The sequence below is a fragment of the Carassius gibelio genome, chromosome B1 (genome assembly GCF_023724105.1).
Source record: "Carassius gibelio isolate Cgi1373 ecotype wild population from Czech Republic chromosome B1, carGib1.2-hapl.c, whole genome shotgun sequence".
Classification (NCBI taxonomy): Eukaryota; Metazoa; Chordata; class Actinopteri; order Cypriniformes; family Cyprinidae; genus Carassius; species Carassius gibelio.
In genome coordinates, this window is record NC_068396.1 from 1052779 (window position 1) to 1067222 (window position 14444).

At 36.1% G+C, this 14444-nt stretch overlaps 1 protein-coding gene across 1 annotated transcript in view; it reads right to left on the reverse strand.

The window, feature by feature from the left end:
- Positions 1 to 2283: 2283 nt before the first annotated feature.
- LOC127948497 (zinc finger protein basonuclin-2-like) overlaps positions 2284 to 14444 on the reverse strand; it is a 184215-nt gene continuing 172054 nt past the window's right edge. Inside the window, exon 5 of the mRNA XM_052544957.1 lies at positions 2284 to 12532. Coding sequence (XP_052400917.1) covers positions 11782 to 12532 — 751 coding nt within the window. The 3' untranslated portion in view covers positions 2284 to 11781. The remainder of the gene's footprint in view (positions 12533 to 14444) is intronic.

Genomic DNA, 14444 nt, shown 5'->3' on the forward strand with positions numbered 1-14444 from the left:
CAAAACTATACAGTAGAATTATTTAAAAATGAATACAGTAATGGTCAGATTGACTGTAAACATAAATAAACTGAAAGAACAAGCAAACCTATAAAGCAAAGATTTTTATGAGTGCTTGAAAATGGGACATGATGTAAAGTGCTTATGCACTTGGAGTTGATTTTGGCTTTAGTTTTCTCCAAAACTATACAGTAGAAATATTTGAAACTTAATACAGTAATGGTCAGATTGACTGTAAACAGAAATAAACTGAATGAACGAGCAAACCTATAAAGCAAATATTTTTTATGAGTGTTTGATAATTGGATATGGTATAGAAGTGCTTTTGCGCTTATATTCTTGGGGTTGAATTTGGCTTTAGTTTTCTCCAAAACTATACTATAGATTTATTTAAAAATGAATACAGTAATGGTCAGATTGACTGTAAACAGAAATAAACTGAAAGAACGAGCAAACCTATAGAGCAAAGATTTTTTATGAGTGTTTGAAAATGGGTAGTGGTGCAACAGACAGAAAAAACTTTGATTTTGGCATGATTTTGCCAATGATTTTTTCCAAAACTATACACTAAAAATAATTGAAAATTAACGCAGTAATGGTCAGAGTGACTGTGAATAGGAATCAAGTGAAAGAATGAGCAAACCTATAAAGCAAAGATTTTTTTTATAAATGTTTGAAAAAGGGACATGGTGTTAAAATGCTTGTGATTAGATTCTTGGGGTTGAATTTGGCTTTAGTTTTCTCCAAAACTATACAGTAGAAATATTTGAAAATTAATATATCAATGGTAAGAGTGACTGTGAATAGGAATCCACTGAAAGAAAGAGCAAACCCATAAAGCAAAGATTTTTATGAGTGTATGAAAATGGGTAACGGTGCAAGTGCTAAAATGCCCTTTTTTGGAGTCATTTTGCCATTAATTTTCTCCAACGCTATACAGTAAAATAACTTAAAAAATTAATTCAGTAATATTCTGGGTCACTGTTAAAAGTTATCAATTGGAAAAAGGAGCAAACCTTTTAAGGAAAGCATTTTATGAGTAAGTGCTTTTTATGAGAAAAGAGTGGGAATGCACATTGAGTTTTGGAGTGATTTGCCTTTAAATTGTACAAAAATTGTATAATAGTTTTAACTTGAAAATAAATACAGCAATAGTCAGGATGACTATTAGTTGAAAGGTATACACACACAAACAACACACACATACGCAATACATATTGTATCAATGTTGATAAGTTTAAGTTGTTTTTAGGGTTAAATTAAGTTTTATGCAGATTTTATTTCATTTATTTTTTTTTGCGAGTGGGTGGGCACCCGTGAACTATTGAAAATATCAGAAAAAGTATAAAGGAAATGCCGTTATGACAGCTTCTTTACATCTATTTTGACCGCTCCCTGCACCTGTACCGTCAGTGCACGATTAGACGCACAAAAAAAAAAAAAAGTGCGGCTGGCTTGACCGTGTACTTTCAAACCGCGGCTGGCTTGACCGCAGTAACTCATTGGCAGTGTCCTCCTCCTAACTGGGCCTGCTGTGTCTTGTCTGTGTGCGCTAATGTTTTTTTTTTCTTTTTTTTTTCTGCACCTGCTATTCCCAAACAAAGTTACAAAATTGTTACATTTGTGACCCATACTCAGAATTTGTGCTCTGCATTTAACCCATCCAAAGAGCACACCCACAAACCATGAACACACCTGGAGCAGTGGGCAGCTATTTATGCTGCAGCACCCGGGAGCAGTTGGGGGTTCAGTGCCTTGCTCAAGGGCACCTAAGACATGGTATTGCCGGCCTGAGATTCAAACCCACAACCCTAGGGTTAGGAGTCAAAGTCTCTAACCACTAGGCCACTACTTAATCTGTTCTGATTAAGTTTTAAGAAATGAGCACCAATAATAATAAAAAATCTTGTTTCTATTTTTTTTTTATAATTGAATTTTATATACCTTTGGTAATACTGAGCTAAAGTAACCAATATGGGTATAATAGCAGGGACCCATAATCAGTCCACATGGGGCCCAGCTAGTGTGGGCCCATGTGAAGCCCACGTGGGGCCATCATGGAACCCCCGGACAAATTAACTGGTTTTAACAAATTAACTGGGTCCCATCTGGGTAGCCCAGATGGGGCCCACTCACCAGCCCATATCTATCCCTTATGGGCCCCACATGTGACAAAGATGGTATAAATAGGAATTTTCTGTTGCGAGTTTAATGAAGTTGGAAAGGTGCAAAGAAACCAAATATATGTAATTGTCTGATCCAAAAGAATAAATGACTTCAATATGCCAGTGACTGATAAATCTTTAATATAAAATTGTACAAGAATTCTGATTTGTACAAAAAAATCAATTTACATGGCATACGCATTTTATGCAAAATAAAAATAATAATAAAAAAAAAATAATAATAAATAATAAAATAGAAAAAGATACAAAAGATTCCAAGAAATGCAAATTCATTAAAGGATGACATCATACTGTCTCATGAGATAAAAAGTAAACTATTTAGAATTAAACTAAGGGATAAACAATTGATATCACCCATCAAAATGCACTTTTCTTCAGTGGGCAATAAGGATAATCAAACAAGACAGCTAGATCAAACATCACATTGGAACAAAAGAAAAAGGTTAACAAATATTTCAGGCTTATTTATTATTGTTTGTGGTGTCACAACAAATTATATATTAGATTTGTATTAAGTCATGAATTATGTTTTTATCTTTCCTTTCTTTTGTATCACTGATATTCATGTAAACGATCACACTGATCAGAATGTTGCTATGTGTTTGAAATTACAATGTCTATTTACAATGTCTATTACAATGTTTTATTTTTATTCATTTCTGCAATTTCATTGCCACTTGATCTTATTTTTGTGCTTTATCACTCTGTGACTTCAAAGAAACAGTGTTAACACAGAAAACTTAAAGATCACCTTTGCAAGATACTACATTCTTTAATACTACAGTCTGTGTAATGGCCCTGTCTTCAGAGCCGCAATGAAATATTTAAGGCTCACGGACTCGTTAAGTCCGTGGATTCATGGTAAAAGCCTAACTCTGTGCAGGACTGACTCTGGATAACAGAGATCTTGATGGGCTGTCAGATAATAATATGCTGGTCATTTTTATGCAGGGGAAAGCTAAAATAGAAACAGGATGGGATAGTATAAGAGTAGGAGTTTACTCTCCAAAAGAAGATCAATTCATTTTAGCAGAATATCCTGAGGAATTCAGTTTTATTTTAATTTGCTTCCTCACTCCTTTCTTCCTGCTCTCAAACATATCTGATTAAATTATTGAAGCCCATATTTACGACCATTTCCCTGTCATATATCATGGCTATTCAAAGGACTGCATTATTATTATTATTATTATTATTATTATTACTTCCATCAAGGCTAACAGAAACATAATGTGTAAGTAATCAGGGATTCACATTTGGAAGTAATTTTCTTTCTTTTGCCAGATATAAATATGAGGCTTTTTCTTTGTGTCCATGTTGTGTGTCTCTCTAGTATGGAGGGATTATTGGGTCGGATTATAAACTAAAAGTCTAAAACTAAAAGTCTTAAACCAAAACTAAAAATCTAAATTTGAAACTTAAAGTCCAAAACGAAAATTAATTTGGTATTAAGGATTGGGTATTTGGTATTTAGGATAGGGCTTTTTTTACTTAGGATTGGCCATTTTCTATTTAGGGTTGGGCATTTGGTCATTTAGCCATTTAGGATTTAGGATTGGGCATTTGGGGATTTAGGATAGGGAATTTGGTATTCAGGATTGGGCATTTAATCATTTAGCCATTTAGGATTGAGGATTTGGGGATTTAGGATTAGGCATTTGAAGATTGAGGATTGGGCATTTGAGGATTGAGGATTGTGGAGTGTATGCAAATTCGGAGGCGTGGCCCAAATACTGGAGGCTGGGTTTGAAATGGCTGGTGCACAGAGCCACCTTATGGACAGCAGAGGGAGCTCCCAGTGATAAGGAGCACACTGTAATGAAACCAAATGCAGCGAGTGAGCGGCTTGAGCGAGGACTGTGTGATAACTTCAACTTAATGACAGCTTTGTAACATTTTGTAACATAGGCCATAATTTAGATATATTTTTGAGATGGAAAAATGCAGTTTTACAAATGCTAGAAACATGGCTTTCTAAGGAAAGATTGCGATCAAATAGCACACCTAGGTTCCTAACTGATGACGAAGAATTGACATAGCAACCATCGAGTCTTAGACAGTGTTTTAGGTTATTACAAGCAGAGTTTTTAGGTCCTATAATTAACACCTCTGTTTTTTCTGAATTTAGCAGTAAGAAATTACTCGTCATCCAATTTTTTTTATCGAGTCTGCATTCCATTAGTTTTTCAAATTGGTGTGTTTCACCGGGCCGCGAAGAAATATAGAGCTGAGTATCATCAGCATAACAGTGAAAGCTAACACCATGTTTCCTGATGATATCTCCCAAGGGTAACATATAAAGCGTGAAGAGTAGCGGCCCTAGTACTGAGCCTTGAGGTGCTCCATACTGCACTTGAGATTGATATGATACAACTTCATTCACTGCTACGAACTGATGGCGGTCATATAAGTACGATTTAAACCATGCTAATGCACTTCCACTGATGCCAACAAAGTGTTCAAATCTATGCAAAAGAATGCTGTGGTCAGTTGTGTCAAACGCAGCACTAAGATCCAATAAAACTAATAGAGAGATACACCCACGATCAGATTATAAGAGCAGATCATTTGTAACTCTAAGGAGAGCAGTCTCAGTACTATGATACGGTCTAAATCCTGACTGGAAATCCTCACATATACCATTTTTCTCTAAGAAGGAATATAATTGTGAGGATACCACCTTTTCTAGTATCTTGGACAGAAAAGGGAGATTCGAGATTGGTCTATAATAACTAGTTCTTTGGGGTCAAGTTGTGTTTTTTTTTTATGAGAGGCTTAATAAAAGCCAGTTTGAAGGTTTTGGGGACATATCCTAATGACAATGAGGAATTAATAATAGTCAGAAGAGGATCTATGACTTCTGGAAGCACCTCTTTTTCCTATAAAAAAGAGGTGCCACCTCTTTAATACCGCTTAGATGGTATAGGGTCTAACATACATGTTGTTGGTTTAGATGATTTAACAAGTTTATACAATTCTTCCTCTCCTATAGTAGAGAATGAGTGGAACTGTTCCTCAGGGGGTCTATAGTGCACTGTCTGATGTGATACTGTAGCTGACGGCTGAATGGTTGCAATTTTATCTCTAATAGTATCGATTTTAGAAGTAAAGTTCGTAAAGTCATTACTGCTGTGGTGTTGGGAAATGTCAACACTTGTTGAGGCTTTATTTTTCGTTAATTTAGCCACTGTATTGAATAAATACCTGTGGTTATGTTTGTTTTTTTCTAAAAGAGAAGAAAAGTAATCAGATCTAGCAGTTTTTAATGCTTTTCTGTAGGATATGTTACTTTCCCGCCAAGCAATACGAAATACCTCTGGTTTTGTTTTCCTCCAGCTGCGCTCCATTTTTCGGGCTGCTCTCTTTAGGGTGCGAGTATGCTCATTATACCATGGTGTCAAACTGTTTTCCTTAACCTTCCTTAAGCGTAAAGGAGAAACTGTATTTAAAGTGCTAGAAAAGAGAGAGTCCATAGTTTCTATTACATTAACAAGTTGTTCTGAGGTTTTGGATATGCTAAGGAATTTGGATACATCAGGAAGATAACTTAAAAAGCAGTCTTTTGTGGTAGAAGTGATGGTTCTTCGATACTTGTAACAAGAAGTAGAATTTACAATTTTGGCTATATGAAGTTTGCACAGAACTAAATAATGATCTGAGATATCATCACTTGGCTGAATAATTTCAACACTATCAACATCAATTCAATGTGACAGTATTAAATCTAGAGTATGATTTCGACAATGAGTAGGTCCTGAAACATGTTGTCTAACACCAATAGAGTTCAGAATGTCTATAAATACTGATCCCAATGCATCTTTTTCATTATCAACATGGATATTAAAATCACCAACTATTAAATCTTTATCTGCAGCCAGAACTAACTTGGATGTAAAATCACCAAACTCTTTAATAAAGTCAGGTGATTTATCATTAACATTTGTTTCTCTGGATAATGTTATATGTAGCACCATTACTTCAAACGAGTTATACTTGAAGCCTGCCCTCTGAGAAATCCTGAAAACGTTATAAATTGAAGCAACTCCTCCCCCTTTGCCTTTTAGACGTGGCTCGTGTTTATAACAGTAATCTTGGGGGGTGGACTCATTTAAAATAATGTAATCATCAGGTTTTAGCCAGGTTTCTTTCAAACAGAGCACATCTATATTATGATCAGTTATCATATTATTTACAAAAAGTGTTTTCATAGAAATGGATCTGATATTCAATAAGCCAAGCTTTATCATTTGTTTATCCATATTGCATTAGTTTTTTTATTTGTTGAACCTCAATTAAATTGTTAACCTTAACTTGGTTTGGACGTTTTTTTGTATTTTCTAGTTCAGGGAACAGACACAGTCTCTATAGTGTGATATCTAGGTGAAAGAGTCTCTATGTGCTGAGAATTAACTGACCTCTGTGATGTGAGGCAGCTAGCAGACGGTCGGTTTAGCTGGTCTGTCTGCTTCCTGACCTGGGCCCCAGTTAGTCAAGTATGAACTCTAAGACTATTTGCCATATTTCTAGAGAGAAGAGCAGCTCCACCCCGGGAGGGATGAAGACCATCTCTTTTAAACAGGTCAGGTCTGCCCCAAAAGCTCGTCCAATTGTCTATGAAACCTATGTCATTCTGTGGGAACCACTTAGACATCCAGCCATTGAGTGATGACAATCTGCTATGCATCTCATCACCACGGTAAGCAGGGAGGGGACCAGAGCATATTACAGTGTCTGACATCGTGCTTGCAAGTTCACACACCTCTTTAAAGTTATTTTTAGTGATCTTCGACTGGCAAAGTCGAACATCATTAGCGCCAGCATGAATAACAATCTTACTGTATTTACGTTTAGCATTTGCCAGCACTTTTAAATTTGCCAAGATGTCAGGCGCTCTGGCTCCCAGTAAACATTTAAATGATGAACTGCCTTTAACTATTATTTTGCATTATTGACACACTGTTTTCCTAATGAATGTTGTTCAGTTGCTTTGACGCAATGTATTTTGTTTAAAGCGCTATATAAATAAAGGTGACTTTGAATTTGTCTTTGACTAAATGGCTAAATGACCAAATGACCAACCCTAAATAGAAAATGCCCAATCCTAAATACCAAATAAATTTTGGACTTGAACTTCAAGTTTCAAATTTAGATTTTTTTTTTAGTTTTGGTTTAAGACTTTTAGTTTTAGACTTTTAGTTTATAATCTGACCCCATACTCTAGAAGGTCTTTAATTTGACAAAAAAAATATGGAGGCTATGAGGTTGATATCCTTCACTTTATGATATCACATTGCCCATCTGTATACATATTATTTTTATTATTATTATTATTATTATTATTATTATTATTATTATTATTATTATTATTATTAAGGTTTTAATAAAGCACCAGCCTTAGTCCTAAAAGTGCATTCTATTTTGAGGTTAACATGTTAACAGCTGTTATCTTACTTGTTATTGGTGAAAGAACTACAAAGTTTGGGCATCATTTTTGAAGCATTAATATATCTCTGAAGTGACACTCTTTTATTAAAAAAAAAAAGAAAAGAAAAAGCAGACAATCCTTTTCTGTGTTGTGTGCCACCCGGGGAAGTTAACTGTACACTATTAGACAGTGTCCCTGTAGGACCCCACTGTGGCAACAGTTGTGATGGGGGTAAGAGGTAGCAGATTGGAAGGTGGCAGAGCAAGAGAATACAGAGGAAGAAATGAAAGGGAAAACCGGAAGAAGAGCTTGGGTGTCTCCATGATGCAGTATTATCAGCAACATTTACTAAATCACTGATTGTAATGACTTGATCAGCGATGGAAATATCTCCCGGTTTTGTGCAACAAAGCATTTTGAATGACACACACTGCTATTCCCTCTTGGAAATATCTCTTAATCTTCATGCCTTCCATCATAACACAAGTACTGCTACTGTTATAGCATGTAAAGGAGGAACCAAATACATCTAGTCTTTGTCCAACATTAAAAACCGTTTGAACTGAATTTAGTTTCAGAGTTTAATTAATTCTGAATTTTTTAATTACAGGGATGAATCATTAATTTAATTTATTTGAAGCAACATACATCAAAGAGCTAATTTGCATTTAGTTAATTATTCTAAACAGATAAATAGAAATAAATAGTCATATCTACATAGTCATATCTACATACACACCAACTGTTTCAAATTCAATAGTGAATAGGGACTTTTTTTTCTTTACCATGTTATGCCGCGTTTCCACCGAAATTACCCAGAACATTTGTACCAGGAACTTTTTTCCCCCAGACCTGTTGCTTTCTGCGTTTCCACCGCGGTGTAAAGTACCGGGAAGATTAGGCAAATAGACTGGTGACATAGGTGTGCGCGCATTTCTCAATACAAAGTACCGCTGATAAAAAAAAAAAAAAAAAGTACGCTAATTTTGAAAGTGCTTCCTTGGTAGTTAGTTCAGACTTTGTGCATTCGTCTCAGGAGTGTGATGTCCGTGACGACGCAAGTCCGGTAAATCTATAAACAGCAGCGTACTTGATAACTTCAGTCAGTTCGTCTTGGCTACTGCAATTTTCCTTACTGTATATTTACAATAAAACGAAATAGGATATCAAATACCACTGCCTCCTTTGGTTTTCATTTAAGCATAATAACAGCTGCAGAAATGTACTTAGTTCAGGCATATGTGTATAATGCAGCCATTACAATGAAACGAAATATTATATACATTTGCCTTTTTTATTTTCATTTTAACACAGACCAGAGAAAACATGTTAAAGTTTCCCCGCAGCTGAATTATATTTTATGTTTAACCACTAAAGACACATCAGAGCCAGCGGCACATTTCAGAAGGTCTAGCTGAGGTGAAGCTGCTCTCTGCGTATACATGAGGACTGAGCTCCCGCTGATCGAGTGGAGCTCACCGTCTACGAGATCGGCGAAACACATTTTTAAATAGGTGCTGTCTTTATAAATAAACCATAGATTGAGTTTTAAACAACTACATTCTCGCCTAAAATTCTTTTAAAATTACATTTCAAGACACAATAACAGTAATATTTGAAAATGATCGGAATAAATTGTGTTTGAACTCAACCAATGCTGCGTGAACTCAGATCGCTTTGGCTACTGCAATTTTCTTCTCAGTATATTTACAATAAAATGAAACAGGATATAAAATACCACTGCCTCCTTTCGTTTTCATTTAAACATAATAACAACTGCAGAAATATTCTTAGTCCAGGGATATGTGTAACGTTATATACAGCCATTACAATGAAACAAAATACTATATAGACTTGCCTTTTTTATTTTCATTTTAACATATAAAATATAATTCAGCTGCGGGGCAAATCTAACAGGTTTTCTTTGGTCTGTATTCAATTTATCTATGTTTAACCACTAAAGAGACATCAGAGCCAGCGGCACATATCAGAAGGTCTATCCGAGGTGAGGCTGCTTCTCGTCGGATAGATGATCACTGAGCTCCTGCTGATCGTGTGGAGCTCACCGTCTCCGAGATTGGCGAAACACTTTTTTAAATAGGCGCTGTCTTTATAAATAAACAACAGATTTGAGTTTTAAACAACTACATACTTGCTTGAAATACTTTTAAAATTACATTTCATGACACAATAACAGTAATATTTTGAAAATGTTGATCCGAATAAATGGTGCCTGAACTCAACCAATGCTGCGTGAACTCAACCAATCAGCATGTTTAGCGCCAAAGTCCCGGCCCCGAAAGTTCTGGAACTTTGAAAAAGTACCACCTCGCCAGCAGGGACTTTCTGAGCTGCATTTTTTTACCCGGAACTTTATTTAGTTCCTGGTTCCTGCGGTGGAAACACACCAAGTACCAGGCCAAAGTACCTAGTTCCTGGGTAAAGTTCCTGCGGTGGAAACGCGGCTATATTGTGTGGACACTAGTCAATGTTTACATTGTTTACAATGTTTAATTGTTACAATGCTGTAAATGACTGTCTGGAACGGAAGCATCTGAGGAAAAACTACCTAAACATCTTCTCAATGTGTCAATTCTGTTCATGAGGTTTTAGAACATTGTCTTTGATTTTGGCCACATTTTAGAACCTCTGGTGTAGCACTCTGAAATGTCAATGGTATTTTTATATGATAACACTGATCAAATTTACATAAATTATAGGACACTTACTAACTATTTTTAAGTTAAACTACATTCAGTAGAAATATTTTTTTATTTAACCTCTTGGCCAATTCAGTGCCTTTATCCATACAGTCATACTCTTGACACGATCATTTTCATATTATCAGAGCCAGTAATAATTATTTACTGCATTCAAATGAATATACCTGAAACACTTACTAAATGGGATGAAAATTGGGATTGAATGTTGTCAAACGAGATTTGCTACCATCATATCAAGATCTGGCACATGTCTGTTAAGGCTGGGTCACACTAAGCCGATGGTTGGCTGTTGACAACAAGTGACAGCCGGACTAGTTTGTTTGGTGTGTTCCACTCTTCAGCTCTCATCGGGGCTCATGTTGGCGGCATTCGGGGCCGTTGGGACCATCGGCACAAGTGAGAGCTCTGATTGAATGTTCAGTTTAGTGAACGAGTCAGTGCCCGAGAATTCAAGTGAAAATGAAAACAAGCACTTAAATGAAGGGAGTACAGACAGAAGTTTGTTTAAATGTTACGTGATCTATCCCAATCATTCTAATACGGGAATGTTTTTCATAACGCTGCCAATGGAGGTGACAAAACCTGTCGGCTTATACACCAGATTGGTGTGTCCCAGCCTTTAAAAGAACAGTAATTACCGCTTGGCACTGTATCCTTAAAATTTCACTTTCAATTTGGACTATAAATAATAGTTTAGATTATAATAAAATAGTTGCAAAGTGCAAAACTTTTTTTGTTTTGTTTGTTTGTTTATTTGTTTTTGTACCAAAGCTAGAAACATAAGAAAAGAAAAGAAAAATGTACTGTGTCAGAGCTAAAAGCATGCCAGCTCCATCTGTATATCTAAAATGTAGATTAAACAAGTTACAAGTCACATTTCTTTTTTTTTTTTTTTTTACTTTTTTACTTTTCTAATGTAAAACATTCTTAAAGCCAATATAGATGAATCAAGCTAGGCAGATGCTACTTTGTCTTGCTTAACTTCTTTTTTTTAAATGAAAGTATTAGATTAAAATAAAATAAATAATTAAACAAAAATAACAAAAGAGAGAAAATATCAACAATAAATACAACTGTTTTACACCAAATAGCCCCTCACAACATGAATATTTACATTTAAACCAGACTTAACATGCTCTTTCATGGAATTCTTTAAAAGTTATCAGTATACAAATGCTTTTTTTTTCTTTTTTTTCTTGTGATCATTTCTGCAGGCAAAAGTCATAAATTAAAGACTGAGGAGAAGTTTGTGTGAAGGATGGAGAGATATATGATGTATTTTGCTTCCAAAAACAGAAATGTCAAAATACTGCTCTAATTTTTCATACTTGAAAAGACGTTTGGGGAGAAATAATGCTGTTTTATAACATTAATATACTGAGGAAAAGAGTGTGTTAATATGTGGCGTATTTGTAACGAGGCAATGTGGTGCAGAGGGATGTCTGGTCTAGTCAATCGTTGTGGTATAGGGGGCATTTTTGTGTAGGTTGGGGTTCTGACTATGTCTGTTTCTGCTTCTCACGGAAGAAAACATCATGCTACAGCCAGGTATTTTGCATTTATGCATTTCACGCAGATGTACAGTCTTGTAGTGCACTCGAAGGGTCCCTTTGTTACTGTACAGTTTGTGGCAGATGGTGCACAGGATGCCTCCTGTGCCATTACCTTCATTGCATGCTGAGACAGATGGTGAGAATGAAGGGTCACAGTGAAGAAGCCCCTCCTCAGTGGCTCCTTCTCTTCCTTCCTTCCTGGCGTCCTCTGTATCCTTTCCCTCCCTTGCCAGTTTCTTAGCCACAATACTAGAGGTGTACTCTTCATTGTCACTAGCACCCTCCAGGACATCCAGCAGGATGCCCTCATCACTGCCCTCATCAGACTCCTGTGAAGACTGCACACTGCCACTTGATTGTACACTGGAGGTGGTGCTCAGGTCCAGCACCATGTAGTCAACACTTGGGCCATGGAAATAGCCATTACTGCGTGAATATTCTTTAGCGACTGGGGGTCTCATTCCTCTGTCTCGTGGTGGTCCAGCATTCTCTAACCCCTCCAGTTCCAGATGGTGGTCAGCATAGATCATTGACAGGATCTCAGCACGCATCTCTTTAGGCATGGTTGTAAGCTTTGGATCCAGGACCATGTCATCCAGCTCTTTGGTCAGTAGTTTGCGATGCAGGTTGATATTGGAGCTATGTCTGCAGGGAAAGAGGACAGGGTTCCTGTAGTAATTTATTACAAGACATACAAAGATCTGCAATCATACATACATTAAAAAAAAACTGTATTCTTTTTTCATGAGTGCATGAAGGTGTGCTAGAGCACACTATTTTCTGACACAGCTGAGAGTTCAATAACTTAATCACAGCTTAGACAGTATACTGCTAAAGTGTTTACTCCTGTCAGCAATTTTGCAGGCATGCACAAATGCAATTGATTCTGACTCAATGAAATACTCCACCACATTGAATGGGAGTTTATCAACTGATTTGAGCCATGGTAATACAATAATCGAGTGAAACTTGATTGCATATTAAATCAGACTTGGAGCATTAGCACACTGACTCACTCCTGAAGTTAGTTTAATATAGACCCATAAGAATATTGTTCAGTCAGGCTTCAATTTATTAAAGATGAGTTTTTTCTCACTCTTTTTTTACTCATAGCACATAGCAAGAAAAAGTGACTTTACATCAAGTCATCTAAACTTTGACTTATTTTCTAACAACTAGGTCTGCCTCTAGACAACTGATTAATAACTACCTCAAATATGAGACAATGAAATAAGTATGTCAGTCCTCATAATGTGCAACTTACACTTGAATAAATATCATGGTTTGACCAAAAACAAAAGGAAACTTGTAATACTGATGTTGAATTGGTTAAAACATGGATTAACAAAACCAAAATAAAACAAACCAGATATTTGTGTTAACTGAGCCTCTGTAGTGCCATACAACCATAGCCTACCCCATTTCCAATCTAAAATTAATAGTAATGTAGATACAAGAAAACAAAATAAAAAAATACATCAGGGAACCCAGGCCATGCATAAGGGCAAAAAAGTAACTTAATCACCTAAACGTCACTAATAAATAGATTGTACAATGTATTGTAGAGCTTACCAGCAGTGCCATGGTTGATGCAGTCAAAAAGGGTCCCTTTTCTTTAATTATTTAGTTCCCTACCCGATATTCTCCTGCAAGAAGTAAAAAAAATAAAAAATAAAAATAAAAATAAAAATTAATAGAGGGACCCTTTCTGGTGATATAAAGTATAAGATATACAGTATTGGCCAAAAGTTTTGGCAGTGACATAAATGTATTTAGCTAAGTTTGCTGCTTAAACTGTTGTGGTGTTCATTCACATTGTTTCTAGATTATTATGTAGAGTGATCAGAATATTTTTTTTAATTAGTGCTAAAAGTTTAATTGGTCAAAAAATTAACTTTTCACAAAAAAGAAAGTTTCACAGTTTTTTGATTCTGACACAAAGTGACCAAGCTAACAGTAATTGACTAACCATATCAGCAGCACATATGAAAGTGTGAATGAATACTAGTCAGGTAAAATCACTTTCATATTAATTAGATTGTAAGAGCAGACTAATTGCTATAAAAGGAGGGAAGAAGCACTTGCCATCATTGTGTTCTTGTTAGCGATGGTTACCTACAAAGAAACACATGCAGCCATCATCGCTTTGCATCACAATGGCCTCACATGCAAGGAAATTGCTACAAAAAAATATTGCACCTGAAAGAACCATTTACCGGATCATCAAGAACTTCAGGGAGAGAGGTTCGACTGCAGTGACGAAACCTTTAGGATGTCCCAGAGTGTCCAGCAAGCGCCAAGACTGTCAACTCCTGAGGAGTCAGCTACAGAATTGTGTCACCACCAGTGCATCAAAGAAGCCACTTATCTCAAAGAAAAACATCAAGGACAGAATGAAATTCTGTAAGTACAAGTACAAGGATTGAACAGCAGTAGACTGGGGCAAAGTTATTTTCTCTGATGAACCCCCTTCCGATTGTTTGGGACATCTGGGAAATTGGTTGTTTAAAGAAAAAAGGTGAACGCTACCATGAGTCCTGTATTGTCCAGACAGTGA